Source organism: Anolis sagrei, chromosome Y (assembly GCF_037176765.1).
Source record: "Anolis sagrei isolate rAnoSag1 chromosome Y, rAnoSag1.mat, whole genome shotgun sequence".
Taxonomy (NCBI): Eukaryota; Metazoa; Chordata; class Lepidosauria; order Squamata; family Dactyloidae; genus Anolis; species Anolis sagrei.
The window spans coordinates 6,079,225-6,097,991 of record NC_090035.1 but is presented as its reverse complement, the minus strand read 5'-3'; the positions used below and the strand labels follow the sequence as shown (position 1 = coordinate 6,097,991).

At 46.0% G+C, this 18,767-nt stretch overlaps 1 protein-coding gene across 1 annotated transcript in view; it reads right to left on the bottom strand.

Annotated features, from left to right (window-relative positions):
- The window catches only part of LOC137095306 (cytochrome P450 3A9-like), a 41,553-nt gene that overhangs the window by 7,119 nt on the left and 15,667 nt on the right, over positions 1-18,767 (bottom strand). Inside the window, exons 4-10 of the mRNA XM_067461777.1 lie at positions 15,203-15,302; positions 12,856-12,969; positions 8,725-8,813; positions 6,837-6,985; positions 6,602-6,729; positions 4,205-4,292; positions 1,483-1,643 (exon numbers count right to left, since the gene is read on the bottom strand). Coding sequence (XP_067317878.1) covers positions 1,483-1,643; positions 4,205-4,292; positions 6,602-6,729; positions 6,837-6,985; positions 8,725-8,813; positions 12,856-12,969; positions 15,203-15,302 — 829 coding nt within the window. The remainder of the gene's footprint in view (positions 1-1,482; positions 1,644-4,204; positions 4,293-6,601; positions 6,730-6,836; positions 6,986-8,724; positions 8,814-12,855; positions 12,970-15,202; positions 15,303-18,767) is intronic.

The window sequence follows — 18,767 nt, the reverse complement described above, 5'->3', positions numbered from 1 at the left end:
GACTTGGACATGGCCAGACCTTTTGCATCTGGCTACTTGGGCAAAGCCAGACTTGGACATGGCCAGACCTTTGGCATCTGGCTACTTGGACAAAGCCAGACTTGGACATGGCCAGACCTTTGGCATCTGGCTACTTGGACAAAGCCAGACTTGGACATGGCCAGACCTTTTGCATCTGGCTACTTGGACAAAGCCAGACTTGGACATGGCCAGACCTTTGGCATCTGGCTACTTGGACAAAGCCAGACTTGGACATGGCCAGACCTTTTGCATCTGGCTACTTGGACAAAGCCAGACTTGGACATGGCCAGACCTTTGGCATCTGGCTACTTGGACAAAGCCAGACTTGGACATAGCCAGACCTTTGGCATCTGGCTACTTGGACAAAGCCAGACTTGGACATGGCCAGACCTTTTGCATCTGGCTACTTGGACATAGCCAGACCTTTGGCATCTGGCTACTTGGACAAAGCCAGACTTGGACATGACCAGGCCTTTTGCATCTGGCTACTTGGACATAGCCAGACTTGGACATGGCCAGACCTTTTGCATCTGGCTACTTGGACATAGCCAGACCTTTGGCATCTGGCTACTTGGACAAAGCCAGACTTGGACATGACCAGACCTTTTGCATCTGGCTACTTGGACATAGCCAGACCTTTGGCATCTGGCTACTTGGACATAGCCAGACCTTTGGCATCTGGCTACTTGGACAAAGCCAGACTTGGACATGGCCAGACCTTTGGCATCTGGCTACTTGGACAAAGCCAGACTTGGACATGGCCAGACCTTTGGCATCTGGCTACTTGGACAAAGCCAGACTTGGACATGGCCAGACCTTTTGCATCTGGCTACTTGGACAAAGCCAGACTTGGACATGGCCAGACCTTTGGCATCTGGCTACTTGGACAAAGCCAGACTTGGACATGGCCAGACCTTTTGCATCTGGCTACTTGGACATAGCCAGACCTTTGGCATCTGGCTACTTGGACAAAGCCAGACTTGGGCATGACCAGACCTTTTGCATCTGGCTACTTGGACATAGCCAGACCTTTTGCATCTGGCTACTGGGACATAGCCAGATCTTTCACACATCCTTTCCCTATTCACCACCAGCCACAGGATAACCATTGGGGGCTATAGTAGCTCAAGAGTGTTGAATCACCAGGAAATGTATAGTTCCACCTGTTGAATTAGTATGCTACAATGTGCTGTACAGGATCTGAGCTTTGACATCCCTAAAACCAGTGGGACCTCAACTCTCAGTCCTCCTATCAAAATGAAAGATCTTTACCTATTTGTTCAATAAGTTCTATGGGGAAAGTAGTGCAGACAACTCTACATCCTTTACTTTTAACTTGGTCCTTTTCCATCATCCATGGTTTTCCAAAACCAAAGGTACTTCATGGACTGAAAAGGATTCCTGAAGTGTATTATCCCTCAGAAGTCAAATATTTCCCGCACACAACCGACGCACACTTACTTTGTTGGGTAGGACAGAATCGATCTCATCTTGAAGCTTCTGCTGAACATCTGGATGAGTGGCTAAAACATAGGCCATGTAACCGAGGGAGTTGCTGGTGGGTTCGTACCCCGCGAAAACAAAAATAAAGGCTTGGGCCAGGATTTCGTCATCAGTCAAGCCTGGGAACAAAGGCAAGAATGTGGAAGTCCAAATTGCGTTACATGCACAGTAGGCGTATTATCTGTGTTTGTGCCATTCGTGGTATGCAAAAGTTGCTCACACAATAGGCAAATGATCCCTGCTTTGTGGTTTTGTGTACCTAGAAACGCTGCCAAGAAACTGCCGTATTCGCCTTATACCATAGCAACAATAGCCGAGGCAATCTTTGTATTCAAAAAAGGGAGAAAGAAAAGGATATGAATACATGAAACACACCTTGTGTGTGTTTTCGTTTGCTCCCCCCCCCCCCCCGCCAATTTTTGAATCCAGCAGTCTGTCAACAAAAAAGAGGAAACTTTTCACTCCCGCTTCTTTGTGCCATAGTGAAATGTATTTGGAGACCACACCAAAGAAAACTTCACATTGGCTTTTGTGCATTCTTGTCAACAGGGATTAGAGCTTCTTTTAAAAAAATATACTGCTAACTCATGAAAAAGATCCCATCTGAAGCTGGAGGAACATCAAGTTCTACTAGTGTTTTCTTAAGGAGGAATGAGAACTCAGAACTAAAGGGAGGCCAGAGAAAGGGAAGGGTGAAGACAGATAGCAGATGTCCGTGAGAAGGAGCTAGGAAAGTACACACTATTGTCAAAGGCTTCCATGGCTAGAATCACTGGGTTGTTGTAGGTTTTTCAGGCTATATGGCCATGTTGTAGAAGCATTCTCTCCTGACGTTTCACCTGTATCTATGGCAGGCATCCTCAGAGGTTGTGAGGTCTCACACCCTCTGAGGATGCCTGCCATAGATACAGGTGAAACGTCAGGAGAGAATGCTTCTAGAACATGGCCCTATATCCCGAAAAACCTACAACAACCCAAAGTACATACTGAATCCAGATACCATTTGACAGTCCATTACACAGCTGGGTAAAAGCATTGCGTAAAATGGTACCTCTTTACATAATATCAAAAGAAGGTAGTTATTTTAGCATAAATCATCCAAAGCACTCTAGTCCTTGTCTGGCCTGGCCATGTGGAATCATACTTTGTTGGTTTAGGGTTTGGGGAAATCAAGGTCTCTTCAATGGTCAAGGCTCACAACTTTTGCCCAGTTGGCTTCTGCCTGGCAAACAAGCCAACAAAGCTATGATATTGAGTTTTCCAAGGCAGCCAGTTTCCAAGAACCAAGGGTGAACCAATGTTCCTCAACAAGAAGGGCTATAATGGGTTGTTGTAGGTTTTTTCAGGCTATATGGCCATGGTCTAGAGGCATTTTCTCCTGACGTTTCGCCTGCATCTATGGCAAGCATCCTCAGAGGTAGTGAGGTAATGTCAGAAGCAGATTGAGAATATAGTTATAATGGATAAAAAACCACAAAGTTAAAAACCTGACATTATGCTAAATTTCCTTTGACCAAAAGATGGCCACTTTAAGTGCCTCTGGTGTCGCTGTAAGAAGGTTCTCCATTGTGCATGTGGCAGGGCTCAAAGAAAGTCCCATGGTAGGTTTGTCTTAGGAGTGACATAAATTAGAAATGACTAGAATGCACACCACAACAAATTACAATAAGGAGAGAATGCCTCTAGACCATGGCCATATGGCCCGAAAAGACCTGCAACAACCCAGTGATTCCAGCCATGAAAGCCTTCAACAGGGCTATAATGATTTCTTACTACTGTATAGTGTGATGGATCCCAACCTTTGGTTCTCCAGATGTTTTTGGGCTTCAACTCCCAGAATTCCTGAGAGTTGGCCAAGTTGGATGGGGCTTCTTGGAGTAGAAGTCCCAAACACCTGGAGGACAAAAGTTAGGAAGGATGGATATAGTGTACATAGACTTCTATGTGGTACTTGGCCTGGGCAATCACAATGACAAACCATCTCAGCCCATGAAGTGAGAAAGAATAATAAAATTACATTCCTATCTGGAAAGCATTGGGAATGCATTTTGAACCTCCCCACTTCCCAGAAATTTAATTTAATTATTTAATAAAAATAATGCTTTATTTATATTCTGCCCTTCTCATCCCAAAGGGGACTCTGGGCAGATCACAGTATATATACATGGCAAACATTCAATGCCGCTTTGTATAGATAATACACAGACAGATAGAACAGAAGGAGGTGGTTTGTTTCGACTCAGTGTCCAGCTGATTTTGGTGCCATGGAAGGTTGGGCTCGAGTCCAGGGGCTGCTGTTGCTCTATCCTCTATGACGAAGAGCTGTCAGGACTTCCTTTTGGTCACCCAGCATTTTCTGATCTCCATTCTTTATGGTGTTGCAAAACACCTCCCCCGCTTTTAGCGGTACCTAATTTCTCTAGTTACAACTAAAGCTGTTTTTGAATTGCTTAGGTAAACAATGGGCTAGGCTGACAGTTGGCAGCTCACACCAACCCAAGGCTTCGAACTTGCAACCTTTTGGTTGAGAGATCTTTTAATTGCTGATGATTTACCAGCTGTGTCTAAACCTCTGGCCCATAAATAAATACATAAAGTGTTATTATTATAAATATAAATAAAGTGTTGTTGTTATTATTATTAAATCTTTAGAGACAATCTCAACAGTGCCCAACGTTACCTTTATAATTATGTTCAACCCCATTGCTTTGGTGGTTGCCGTTGGAAGTCTGGGAGTCAATCATCAGCTGCAAGAAGTCCACTCGACCCTGGATTGAAATGAAGGAACCCATGGAAGGAGAGAGAAAGTGGAGGGAAAATCAAGTTTAGGCCATAACCAAATTATGAATGGGAGATATGCATTTATCTGTTTTTGAAGTCTAGATGTTCTGAAACAATCGTCCCTATTCTAGGATATATCACAATCCAGACAGGAGTTTAGAGTACACCTCCAACTCATTTCCATTTATAATAATTTTAAATCATTTTTTTAACAGAAGTCATCCTCAGACTCAGCCAGATCTTATGAGTGTTGAAAGAAAAGTAATGCCTTCACCTTCGTTACTTGGGTTTGGATGGGAATATTCTAATAAATCAAATGCAGAAATACTCCTTAGAGTGTGCTCTTTAACTACCACTATTCACTTTGCCACATAATCACCAGACATTTCTGCCAACGATGAATGAGTTTTCTGAAGCTGTCATGGAAGAAATTGACACTCTGTTTCCGCAACCAGCGTCTCACAGTTCTCTCATCCTGGGTACGCATCATGCACAGATCTTCTGATAGCCAAGCAAAGCAATAATGTGACCCATACTTTCTTGTGAAATTCTGATTATTGGGTTGTTGTAGTTTTTTTCGGGCTATATAGCCATGGTCTAGAGGCATTCTCTCCTGACGTTTCGCCTACATCTATGGCAAGCATCCTCAGAGGTCGTGAGGTCTGTTGGAACCTCAATACCTCTGTTCCAACAGACCTCTGAGGATGCTTGCCATAGATGCAGGCGAAATGTCAGGAGAGAATGCCTCTAGACCATGGCCATATAGCCCGAAAAAACCTACAACCCAGTGATTCCGGCCATGAAAGCCTTCAACAATACAATTCTGATTATGCTTGAAATTTCAGTCTGAGTGATATGACGATCGTCCTGAATCAATCTGTCAAACTTTTGCTTGTGAAACTCAGTGGTTGCTGTCACAGGACATCCAACTCTTTGTTTGTCACGCGAGTCAGATGTTCCCACCTCAACATCTTTAAACATCCAACGACACACAGTACTCACATAAACACAATCACCATAAACAGCTTGCATTCTCTGATGCATCTCCTTTGGGGTAACACCTTCTGCTGTCAAGAATTCAATGACTGCACGCTGCTTAAGTCGCATTGACAGACCATCTGTGCAGGGTTCCATACTTCACACTTGAACAACACAACCATTCAATGCTAAGGCTTCCTGCCAAAATGGAACTGTAGAGGAGAGTCTACTGAACAAGTCAGTACCTGTCGCATACCAGTACTGCCATCTGTTTAGGTGTTACGAAGGTGGAAGCATTACTTTTCATTCAGAAAGTTATTTTTTCTGGGCTTCTGCTTCCAGAATCTCCTGATCAAGGTGGCCACTGCCATGGTAGAACTTTATGAACTTTTGGAACGTGAGTGAGCATTAACATCAGTTGGCACAAGCAACAGCCTGACAGAAAACAAAGGGATATTTTGGTGCAGACAACCTTCCTTGCAATAGACCCCTTTCATAGAATCCTAGAATCAAAGAGTTGGAAGAGACCTCATGGGCCATCCAGTCCTACCCCCTGACAAGAAGCAGGAATATTGCATTCAAATCACCCCTGACAGATGGCCATCCAGCCTCTGTTTAAAAGCTTCCAAAGAAGGAGCCTCCACCACACTTCAGTGCAAAGAGTTCCACTGCAGAACGGCTCTCACAGTCAGGAAGTTCTTCCTCATGTTCAGGTGGAATCTCCTCTCTTGTAGTTTGAAGCCATTGTTCCATTGCGTCCTAGTCTCCAGGGAAGCAGAAAACAAGCTTGCTCCCTCCTCCCTGTGGCTTCCTCTCACATATTTATACATGGCTATCATATCTCCTCTCAGCCTTCTCTTCTTCAGGCTAAACATGCCCAGCTCCTTAAGCCGCTCCTCATAGGGCTTGTTCTCCAGACCCTTGATCATTTTAGTCGCCCTTCTCTGGACACATTCCAGCTTGTCAATATCTCTCTTCAATTGTGGTGCCCAGAATTGGACACAATATTCCAGGTGTGGTCTAACCAAGGCAGAATAGAGCATGGGGAGCATGGCTTCCCTAGATCTAGACACTAGGCTCCTATTGATGCAGGCCAAAATCCCATTGGCTTTTTTGCCGCCACAACACATTACTGGCTCATGTTTAACTTGCTGTCCACAAGGACTCCAAGATCTTTTTCACACGTACTGCTCTCAAGCCAGGCATTGTCCCCCATTCTGTATCTTTGCATTTCATTTTTTCTGCTTAAGTGGAGTATCTTGCATTTGTTATGCCAAATCTGTTCACTTCCAACTCTTCACCCAACCCCAGTGCTTACCTCTTTGGTCTCCTTCACTCTTGCTGCCTTCATTTTTGCGAATGACCTTGTGAAGAAGTCTACGGCTTCTGCGGAGAAGACTTGGATGTTCAGCGCCTCAAACACGGTTCGCAAGATTGGGAAAGTAACTGCAAAGAAGAAAAATGCCCAGTGAAAAGGAGGAAAGATCTCTAGAGTTCAACACTTCTTCAGGAATTCAAATAGAAGGTAATCAGAAAGCCAGAAGTGGACTTACACAACAGAATGATGCGCGGATCAAAAGAGCGAAACTTGGTGAGTTTTTGGATCTCTTTGACAAAAGGGTCTTTGGGATTATTCATGGAGTCGATGTTCACCCCGAAGGCGGTACTGGTGACCACATCCATGGCGTAGGCTCCAAAGACACTATGGGAGATGATGGCAGAAGAGAGCGTTCAAATCGAGCACGTAAACAAAATCAATGATATATAATTTTAGAAGACACCGGGTTAACAAAGCTCAAAGAGCAACTGTCTTGTGGAATTGTATTTTTACAAGTGGAGTTCAGAATGCTCTTTAATTGTAGGTGAATGTCAATCCCAGCAACTACAACTCCCAAATGTCAAGGTCTATTTTCCCCAAACTCCACCAGTGTTTATATTTGGGCAAACTGAGTATTTGTGCCAATTTTGGTGGAGTGGGCAGATCAAAAGACAACCTGGCAAAATGGCACTACCTAAACGAATCCCATATCTTGTGTGACTGTGGAGCAGAACAGACAACTCTGCATCATCTGTATGCTTGTCCATTGTGCCCTGCCTCATGTACAGAGGAGGAATTGTTGGAGGCTACAGACAATGTTGTTGCTATTGCCTGTTTTTGGTCAAAAGATATTTAGCTGCCTGCGTGCCTTCTATTTTTATCAGCTTTATACTAATTTATGCAGTGCTTTTGATACAAAATAAATAAATTGTAAGTGAACTACAATCCCAGCAACTACAACTCCCAAATATCAAGGTCTATTTTCCCCAAACTCCACCAGTGTTCACATTTGGGCATATTGAGTATCTGTACCAAGTGTGGTCCAGATCCATCATTGTTTGCCCACCAAACCCTTCCAGTATATTTTGTTGGTCATGGGAGTTCTGTGTGCCAAGTGTGGCTAAATTCCATCATTGGGGGAGTTCAGAATGCTCTTTAATTGTAGGTAAACTATCAATCCCAGCAACTACAACTCCCAAATATCAAGGTCTATTTTCCCCAAACTCCACCAGTGTTCATATTTGGGCATATTGAGTATCTGTACCAAGTGTGGTTCAGATCCATCATTGTTTGAGTCCACTTTGCTCTCTGGATGTAGGTGAACTACAACTCCCAAACTCAAGGTCAATGCCACCAAACTTTTTTAGTATTTTCTTTTGGTCAGGGGAGTTTGGTGTGCCAAGTTTGGCTCAATTCCGTCATTGGTGGAGTTCAGAATGCTCTTTGATTGTAGGTGAACTATAAATCCCAGCAACTACAATTCCCAAATGACAAAATCAACCCCCCAAAACCACCAATTTGGGTGTATGGGGTATTTTTGCCAAATTTGGTCCAGTGAATGAAAATACATCCTGCATATCAGATATTTCCATGACGATTCATAACAGTAGCAAAATTACAGTTATGAAGTAGCAATGAAAATAATGTTATGGTTGAGGGTCAACACAACATGAGGAACTGTATTAGGGGCCGTGGCATTAGGAAGGTTGAGAAGTCTACAGTGTAGATGTATGCACCCCGTGTAAAGAGGTACCAAGCTCATATAGACCTGTTATCAAGATGAACCTTCAATCTGCGGGCAAGAGAGCAAGACATTGCACAAGATAACAAGGAGACAGTCCGGGGAAGGAGCTATCTATCTTCCTCTGACAGCTATTGTAAGTGTAGTTGTGATTCTCCATGTCTAACACAAAGCATGTCTCCTATCAGCACGGACAGCCCTTTTCCAACCTTGCGGGTAACATCTTGTTCAGAGTGTACACAGGGCCGATTTTATTTTGACTTTCCAGCTATTCCCCTACCAGAATTTTGCATTTCGTCTTAAGGCCATTGCTCATCCGGAATGGATAAAAAAACCTACTTGGGTCTGAACGTTGATCCCTCCCAAAGCCCCAATGACTTACTCCTTCACAACCACCGGCTCGTCCTTATCCACTTTCTTCTGAACGTTTTGCATCAGAGCCTCCCCGTAGTGTTTTATAATGGGGAACATCTGAAATACAAATTGACAGGTGCACCTTTCAGCATCTGCAGATGGCTTCCCTTCTTACCTGCAAATGAGTTCCAAAAAGCCTGTGGGAGGCGGATAAATCACGATAAACACCAAAGTGGGGTGGGTTTGTGTCTGGTGGGTCTTGGTTTTCATTTTCAGCAATTTCCTCCATCAGGAAATGTCTGGGCCAAAACCATCTGGTTTGCTTAACTTGGCTCAGAGCGATTATATTTCTCAGAGCCACGTTGTCCAAATGCCCAATAGCAGTTACTATACCCCCAACTCAAGAACAGGAAACATAACGTTGCTGGAGAGGAAAAGAGATTCTGTGATGGGCTTAATGCCAATCGTAAAAACTGCGGCATGGACACTGAGAGAGAACTGGGAAGCCCTGGCCCTCTAGCGCTCTAACTGGAGGTCAGCTGTGACCAGCAGTGCTGCGGAATTTGAAGAGGGACAAATGCAGGAGCAAAAGGAAGAAACGTGCCAAGAGGAAGGCACATCAAGCCAACCCCGGCTGCCTTCCACCTGGAAGCCAGTGCCAAGAGAAGAAAGCGTGTCAAGCCAAACCTGACCAGTCAACAGTCAGCTGGAAGTCATGTAAACATTGTTTGGAACTGTGGATACAGAGTATCCCAATCCATGCCTACAATGTTTGGTACAAAGCAATGTTTGGTACAGAACCACCTTCCACCTGGAAAACTATGTTCTCACTGCAGAAGAACATGCAGATCAAGAGTAGGGCTCCACAGCCACCTAGGGACCCACCACTAAGACACTAGACTTCGAGGACCCTCATCCTTGGGCTATGAGGGATCGCCTAAGTAAGTAAGTAAGCTTAACTTGGCTCAGAGCGATTGTATTTCTCAGAGCCGCGTTTTCCGAATGCCCGATCACCGTCTCCCAAAGCAGTCACTATACTCCCAACTCACAAACCAACCTTAAAAATTGTGGCATAGACACCAAGAGAAAACTGGGAAGCACTAGCCCTCGAGTGCTCTAACTGGAGGTCAGCTATGACCAGCAGTGCTGCAGAAGTCAAAGAGGCACGGATGGAGGGCAAAAGGAAGAAACATGCCAAGAGTAAGAAGGCACATCAAGCCAACTCTGACCAGGACCACCTTCCACCTGGAAACCGATGTCCACACTGTGGGAGAACATGCAGATCAAGAGTAGGGCCCCACAGCCACCTATAGACCCATGGCCAAGACACTAGACTTGGAGGACCATCATCCTCGGGCTCTAACTGGAGGTCAGCTGTGACCAGCAGTGCTGCAGAAGTCAAAGAGGCACGGATGGAGGGCAAAAGGAAGAAACATGCCAAGAGTAAGAAGGCACATCAAGCCAACCCTGAGCAGGACCACCTTCCACCTGGAAACCGATGTCCTCATTGCGGGAGAACATACAGATCAAGAGTAGGGCTCCACAGCCACCTACGGACCCACCGCCAAGACACTAGACTTGGAGGACCATCATCCTTGGACTCTAACTAGAGGTCAGTTGTGACCAGCAGTGCTGCAGAAGTCAAAGAGGCATGGATGGAGGGTGAAAGGGAGAAACATGCCAAGAGTAAGAAGGCACATCAAGCCAACCCTGACCAGGACCACCTTCCATCTGGAAACCGATGTCCTCACTGTGGGAGAACATACAGATCAAGAGTAGGGCTCCGCAGCCACCTAGGGACCCACTACTAAGACACTAGACTTAGGGGACCATCTTCCTTGGGCAATGAGGGATCGCCAAAGTAAGTAAGTCATCTTAACTTGGCTCAGAGCGATTATATTTCTCAGAGCCGCGTTTTCCGAATGCCCGATCACCGTCTCCCAAAGCAGTCACTATACTCCCAACTCACGAACCAACCTTAAAAATTGTGGCATAGACACCAAGAGAAAACTGGGAAGCACTAGCCCTCGAGCGCTCTAACTGGAGGTCAGCTGTGACCAGCAGTGCTGCAGAAGTCAAAGAGGCATGGATGGAGGGTGAAAGGGAGAAATGTGCCAAGAGTAAGAAGGTGCGTCAAGACAACCTTGACCAGGACCACCTTCCACCTGGAAACCGATGTCCTCACTGTGGGAGAACATGCAGATCAAGAGTAGGGCTCCACAGCCACCTACGGACCCACCGCCAAGACACTAGACTTGGAGGACCATCATCCTTGGGCTCTAACTAGAGGTCAACTGTGACCAGCAGTGCTGCAGAAGTCAAAGAGGCAAGGATGGAGGGCGAAAGGGAGAAATGTGCCAAGAGTAAGAAGGCGCATCAAGCCAACCCTGACCAGGACCACCTTCCATCTGGAAACTGATGTCCTCTCTGCGGGAGAACATACAGATCAAGAGTAGGGCTCCACAGCTACCTACGGAACCACCGCCAAGTCACTAGACTTGGAGGACCATCATCCTCGGCTCTAACTGGAGGTCAACTGTGACCAGCAGTGCTGCAGAAGTCAAAGAGGCACGGATGGAGGGTGAAAGGGAGAAATGTGTCAAGAGTAAGAAGGCGCGTCAAGCCAACCCTGACCAGGACCACCTTCCACCTGGAAACCGATGTCCTCACTGCAGGAGAACATGCAGATCAAGAGTAGGGCTCCACAGCCACCCACGGAGCCACTGCCAAGACACTAGACTTGGAGGACCATCATCCTCAGGCTACGAACAATTGTCTAAGTAAATAAGTAAGCTTAACTTGGCCCAGAGTGATTATATTTCTCAGAGCCACGTTGTCCAAATGCCCAATCGCCATCTCCCACAGCAGATAATATACTCTAAACTCAAGAACAGGAAACATAACATTGATGGATAGGAAAAGAGATTGAAAGATAGGCTTAAAGCTAAGCTTACAAACTGTGGCATAGACACTGAGAGAGAACTGGGAAGCCCTGGCCTTTGAGAGTTCTAACTGGAGGTCAGCTGTGACCAGCAGTGCTGCAGAATTCAAAGAGGCACGGATGGAGGGCGAAAGGGAGAAACGTGCCAAGAATAAGAAGGCGTGTCAAGCCAACCCTGACCAGGACCACCTTCCACCTGGAAGCCATGGCCTTTGAGAGTTCTAACTGGAGGTCAGCTGTGACCAGCAGTGCTGCAGAATTCGAAGAGGCACAGATGGAGAGCGAAAGGGAGAAACGTGCCAAGAATAAGAAGGCACGCCAAGCCAACCCTGACCAGGACCACCTTCCACCTGGAAGCCATGGCCTTTGAACGTTCTAACTGGAGGTCAGCTGTGACCAGCAGTGTTGCAGAAAAGGCACGGATGGAGGGCGAAAGGGAGAAACGTGCCAAGAATAAGAAGGTGCGTCAAGCCAACCCTCACTAGGACCACCTTCCACCTGGAAGCCATGGCCTTTGAGAGTTCTAACTGGAGGTCAGCTGTGACTAGCAGTGCTGCAGAATTTGAAGAGGCACGGATGGAGGGCAAAAGGGAGAAACGTGCCAAGAATAAGAAGGCACGCCAAGCCAACCCTGACCAGGACCACCTTCCACCTGGAAGCCATGGCCTTTGAATGTTCTAACTGGAGGTCAGCTGTGACCAGCAGTGCTGCAGAAGTCAAAGAGGCATGGATGGAAGGCAAAAGGGAGAAATGTGCCAAGAGTAAGAAGGTGCGTCAAGCCAACCCTGACCAGGACCACCTTCCACCTGGAAGCCATGGCCTTTGAACGTTCTAACTGGAGGTCAGCTGTGACCAGCAGTGCTGCAGAATTCGAAGAGGCGTGGATGGAAGGCGAAAGGGAGAAACGTGCCAAGAATAAGAAGGCGCGTCAAACCAACCCTGACCAGGACCACCTTCCACCTGGAAGCCCAAATGGCAACCTGATGTCCCATCATGCCACTTCCTATTGCCATTTTGGCCACATTCTTGCAATGCTTTTGGGTTAGGATGCCCACTGAGGTCAACCCTTTCCTTGGGCTTACTTGGTGATCCCAATGCAATGCTTACTCTGGTGCCACGATTATGATTAATAAGAACTATGGGATATACAATTATAACTATGGATATGGATTCCAGCCAGTGGTCATAATTTCAATTGCATTTTTCTCTTTTCCTTGCCTCCTTCAGCTTCCCGCTGGTGAAGGTCGGGGAAAGCACGGTCCGCATCCTCTTCCAGTGTTCATCTTCCGCCAAGGAAATCGCCGACTTCAAGATCCCAGCGGCACCAAAATTCTAGAAGTGACAAAGGAATAATAATAATAATAATAATAATAATAATAATAATAATAAACATTTTCAAAGGCTTGTTGAAACCACCAGGTCTTCAAGCTGTTACAAAAGGAGGGGAAGGATGGGGCCTGTCTTATTTCCCTTGAAAGGGCGTTCCAGAGGCGGGGGGCCACCACCAAGAAGGCCCTCTCTCTTGTCGCCACCAACCGCGCTTGAGACGGTAGTGGGACCAAGAGGAGGGCCTCCCTGGAAGATCTTAGAGCTTGTACCAGTTCACAGAAATAGATGCGATTGCGGAGATAGGTGGAGCCCGAACTGTTTAGGGCAGTGTTTCTCAACCTGGGGGTCGGGACCCTTGGGGGCGGGGTCATGAGGGGGTGTCAGAGGGGTCACCGAAGACAATCAGAAAGCACAATATTTTCTGTTGGTCATGGGTGTTCTGTGTGGGACGTTTCACCCAATTCTATCATTGGTGGGGTATAGAAGGTTCTTTGATTGTGGGTGAACTAGAAATCCCAGCAACCACAACTTCCAAATGTCAAGGTCTTTTTCCCCCCAAACTCCACCAGTGTTCACATTTGGGCATATTGAGTATCCATGTCAAGTTTGGTCCAGATCCATCATTGTTTGAGCCCGCTCTCTGGATGTAGGTGAACTACAACTCCAAAACTCAAAGTCAATGCACACCAAATCCTTCCAGTAATTTCTGTTGGTCATGGGAGTTCTGAATATCAAGTTTGGTTCAATTCCATTGTTGGTGGAGTTCAGAATGCTCTAAATCCCAGCAACTACAACTCCCAAATGACAAAATCAATCCCACCCCCCAACCCCACATTACGATTCATAACAGTAGCAATATTACTACTGTTTTATGGTTGGGAGTCACCACAACATGAGGAACTGTATTAAGGGGTCACGGCATTCAGAAGGCTGAGAACCACTGGTTTAGGGCTTTATAGGTCATGACCTGCACCTTGAATTTGGCTCGGCAACTTATCGGCAGCCAATGAAGCTGTTTTAATAGGGGTGTTGTATGCTCCCTATAATTTGCTCCAGTAAGGACACCGAAATACAATACCGCCTGAGCTCTGCGAGTGCAGCATTTTTCTGAATGAAGCAGAGAGTGTTTGAGGACTGGGACATCCGTAGGGATACCAAGGTGCTTGTTTATAGAGCTATTGTCCTCCCAACCCTGCTATACGCCTGCGAAACGTGGACTGTCTACAGACGTCACATGCAACTCCTGGAACAATTCCATCAGCGCTGCCTCCGGAAAATCCTGCAAATCTCTTGGGAAGACAGGCGGACAAACGTCAGCAATGGTCCTCCGCCATCAACTCTGCTGGACCGGCCACGTTGTCCGGATGCCCGACCACCGTCTCCCAAAGCAGTTGCTCTACTCCGAACTCAAGAATGGAAAACGGAATGTTGGACGACAGGAAAAGAGATTTAAAGATGGGCTCAAAGCCAACCTTTAAAACTCTGGCATAGACACTGAGAACTGGGAAGCCCTGGCCCTTGACTGCTCCAGCTGGAGGTCAGCTGTGACCAGCAGTGCTGCAGAATTTGAAGAGGCACGAATGGAGGGCGAAAGGGAGAAGCGTGCCAAGAGGAAGGCGCGTCAAGCCAACCCCGACCGAGACCGCCTTCCACCTGGAAACCAATGCCCTCACTGTGGAAGAAGATGCAGAGCAAGAACAGGGCTCCACAGCCACATACGGACCCACAAGAACACTGGAAGACAATCATTCTCGGAAAGCGAGGGATCGCCTAAGTAAGTAAGTAAAGTAAGTAAGTATAGTTTGCTCCAGTAAGGAGCCTGGCTGCTGCCCGTTGTACCAGTTCAAACTTCCGGGCTGTCTTCAAGGGCAGCCCCACGTAGAGCGTATTGCAATAGTCCAGTTTGGATGTAACCAAGGCGTGGACCACCCTGGTCAAGTCAGACTGCATGAGGTATGGTCACAGCTGGCGCACAAGTTTGAGTTGTGCAAAGGCCCTTCCGGTCACCGCTGACACCTGAGCATCAAGCGATAGCGTTGAGTCCAGGAGGACCCCCAAGCTCTGTTACCAAAAGCCTTTGGAGATATCTGAGTGGCAGCTGTGTGCATCAGCTCACACTTGACGTTTGGGGGTGAAGTTGTCCACTCCTCCACCAACCCCAACTTCGCTCAGAAAGATCCTTGACTCCAAGCTCCCTCCATAATATGTACTATTGTCATAAAATACGGAGGCTTACCCGTCGGTTGGTGAAAGTGGTGTAACATTCCTTCACTAGCACTGCCTTAATAATAGCAGGATCCAGGACAGCTATTACAGGCTGTCGGCCATCATAAATCCTGAATTAAGAAGAAAGAAATACGTGAAAATTCGGTTGACTGTGTGTTTTAAGTACAATACACTTTTTCATATCCACATCCAAAGCAATATGCTCTCTGGAGACATTTTCTAGATCCTAAAATGCAATTCTTTGGTGTGCTTCTGCTGGAAGTTGACCGGGGACTTGCACTGAAGGATCTAGAAGCGTTAGGCAACCTCCTTAAGTATTTTCTAGATCTTCCAGTCAAATTCTGTGGTATTCCTGGGCCAAAACATTCAATATTATGAGTGTTTTAAACTTGTGTTGAGGTCTTTTAATACATATATATAAATGGTCTGGCTTGTATATATTTTAACTGTGTCATATTCCACCTGGAACCTTAAGGAGTAGCAGGTAAGAAATAAAATATATTATTGTTATTATTGTTGTTATTATTACTATTGGATTGGCTATCGCCCTGAGTTTCACACACTTCCCACATGCAATGCTTTTGCAATGCATACTGCAAGTTGCTAAACAGTTACACAAATGACCAGCCACTGCCAGAAGGGACAGAGAGTTTCATCTATGCTGATGATCGTGCCATCACCACCCAAGCAAGGAGCTTTGAAATGGTTAAACAGAAGCTATCCAAAGCTTTAGATGCTCTATTGCATATTACAGGGAAATCCAGCTTGCACCATCAATGTTTAACATTTACACACATGACCAGCCACTGCCAGAAGGGACAGAGAGTTTCATCTATGCTGACGATCGTGCCATCACCACCCAAGCAGAGAGCTTTGAAATGGTTAAACAGAAGCTATCCGAAGCTTTAGATGCTCTTATTGCATATTACAGGGAAAACCAGCTTGCACCATCAATGTTTAACATTTACACAAATGACCAGCCACTGGACCAGGGCCTTCTCGGTGATTGCTCCCCGGCTATGGAACTCCCTTCCAAGTGAGATCAGATCGGCACTCTCCCTCCTGTCCTTCAGAAGGATGGTAATAACTTGGCTGTGGGACTAAGCTTTCAGGACAGGGCAGATGACCAAGACGGTTTTAAATGGTGTATTTTAATATTGAGATAAATGTTTTTTATGTTTATGTATGTATATATGAATTCTTGTCCCGGCATTGAATGTTTGCCGTATATATGCTGTGCTCCGGCCTGAGTCCCCGTCGGGGTGAGAAGGGCAAAATATATTTTTTAAAATAAAAAAATAAATAACCCCTCAGCAAGCAAGAGTCCAAATTTGGCAGGTAAAAATCCAGAACCTCACAGTGGCTGAAACTCCCTCCTGGGCACAGAGAAGACTGGGTGACTTGGAAGGTGCTGAACAAACTCCGCTCTGGCATCACGAGATGCAGAGCTAACCTTAGGAAATGGGGGTACAAAGTGGAGTCCGCAATATGCGAGTGAGGAGGAGACCAAACCACAGACCACTGACTACAATGCAGCCTGAGCTCTGCCACATGCACAATGGAGGACCTTCGCACAGTGACACTGGAGGCATTCCAAGTATTTAGTATAATTTAGTATAATGCTAACTTTTTATTTTTGTTTATGTTTTTTTTATACATTATAACCGTATTTTCAATTTGCTTCTGAGATGATAAATAAATAATGCAATGCATCAGACCACAACTTCCATATCACACCCAACTGAGTATATTTGGGGATGATGGGAGCTAGAATCCAAAACCTTTGATAGGTATGGCTTGGAGAAGGCCGACTTACCCTGAGGGGTTGCTGTAAGTTTTTCAGGCTGTATGACCATGTTCCAGAGCTTTGAGATGGTAGAACAGAAGCTCTCCGAAGCTCTAGGTGCTCTTACTGCCTATTACAGGGAAAACCAGCTGATCCCTAATCCATCTAAAACACAGACATGTGCCTTTCACCTGAAGAACAGACAAGCATCCCGAGCTCAAAGGATTATTACCTGGGAAGGAATCCCACTGGAGCATTGCAGCGCACCCACATACCTGGGAGTCCCTCTGGACCGTGCCCTGACCTACAAGAAGCACTGCCTGAACATCAAGCAAAAAGTGGGTGCTAGAAACAATATCATATGAAAGCTGACTGGCACAACCTGGGGATCACAACCAGACACAGTGAAGACATCTGCCCTTGCGCTATGCTACTCTGCTGCTGAGTATGCATGCCCAGTGTGGAACACATCTCACCACGCTAAAACAGTGGATGTGACTCTTAATGAGACATGCTGCATTATTACAGGGTGTCTGCGCCCTACATCACTGGAAAAACTACACTGTATTGCACCACCTGACATCCGCCGGGAAGTAGCAGCCAATAGTGAAAGGACGAAGGCAGAGACATCTCCAGCTCATCCCTTGTTTGGGTATCAGCCAGCACGTCAACGACTGAAATCAAGAAATAGTTTTCTAAGATCTACAGAGACACTCGCTGGAACACCTCAGCAAGCGAGAGTCCAAAAGTGGCAGGCTCAAACCCTCAACCAATGGCTGATACCAAATGAGAGACTCCCCCCTGGGCACACAGAAGACTGGGCAACTTGGAAGGCGCTGAACAGACTGCGCTCTGGCACCACAAGATGCAGAGAAATGGGGTTACAAAGTGGAACCCACGACATGCGAGTGCGGAGAAGAGCAAACCACTTACCACCTATTGCAATGCAACCTGAGCCCTGCCACATGCACAATGGAGGACCTTCTTATAGTAACACCAGAGGCACTCCAAGGGGCCAGATACTGGTCAAAGGACATTTAATCAACTACCAAGCTTGCAAACTTTGTGCTTTGTTTGTTTGTTTGTTTGTTTGTTTGTTTGTTAAAAATGCAATACAACTGTTTGGTTTGCTCCTGACATGATGGATAAATAAATAAATACCATGTTCCAGAAACATTCTTTCCTGACAGTTTGTTTGTTTGTTTGTTAAAAATGCAATACAACTGTTTGGTTTGCTCCTGACATGATAAATAAATAAATACCATGTTCCAGAAGCATTCTTTCCTGACGTTTTGCCTGCACAATCTCTGAGGGTGCCTGTCATAGATGCAGGCGAAATGTCAGGAGAGAATGCTTCTGGATCATGGTCATACAGCCCGAAACACTTACAGCAAACCAGTGATTCCGGTCATGAAAGCCTTCGACAATACTTTATACCCTGATGGAGTTTTGCACTAAGCTCAAATGCTAACTACCAGCCAACCACACTCTCCTCTGGGTTAGGATTGTTGTGTGAATCAGCAGAGAATTGCAATGAAATAGAAGTCGGAGAGAGAGAGAAATGGAGAGAGGATTACAGAGGTTTATAAGGTAAGCAATAGAGTATAGGGACCGCCAGTGGTAAACAAACATGGATAGCTTGCTGGAGCCTTTACCCGAGATTCCACCAAACTGATCCAATTACAGATTAAGGGCTTTTTTTGCGGGATGGGGAAGAGCATGTCCTCCTTGCGCTTAGTTTATTGCCGCGATAGGACGGCGGCTTCCCTGAGAAATACAAGCTTGTAAT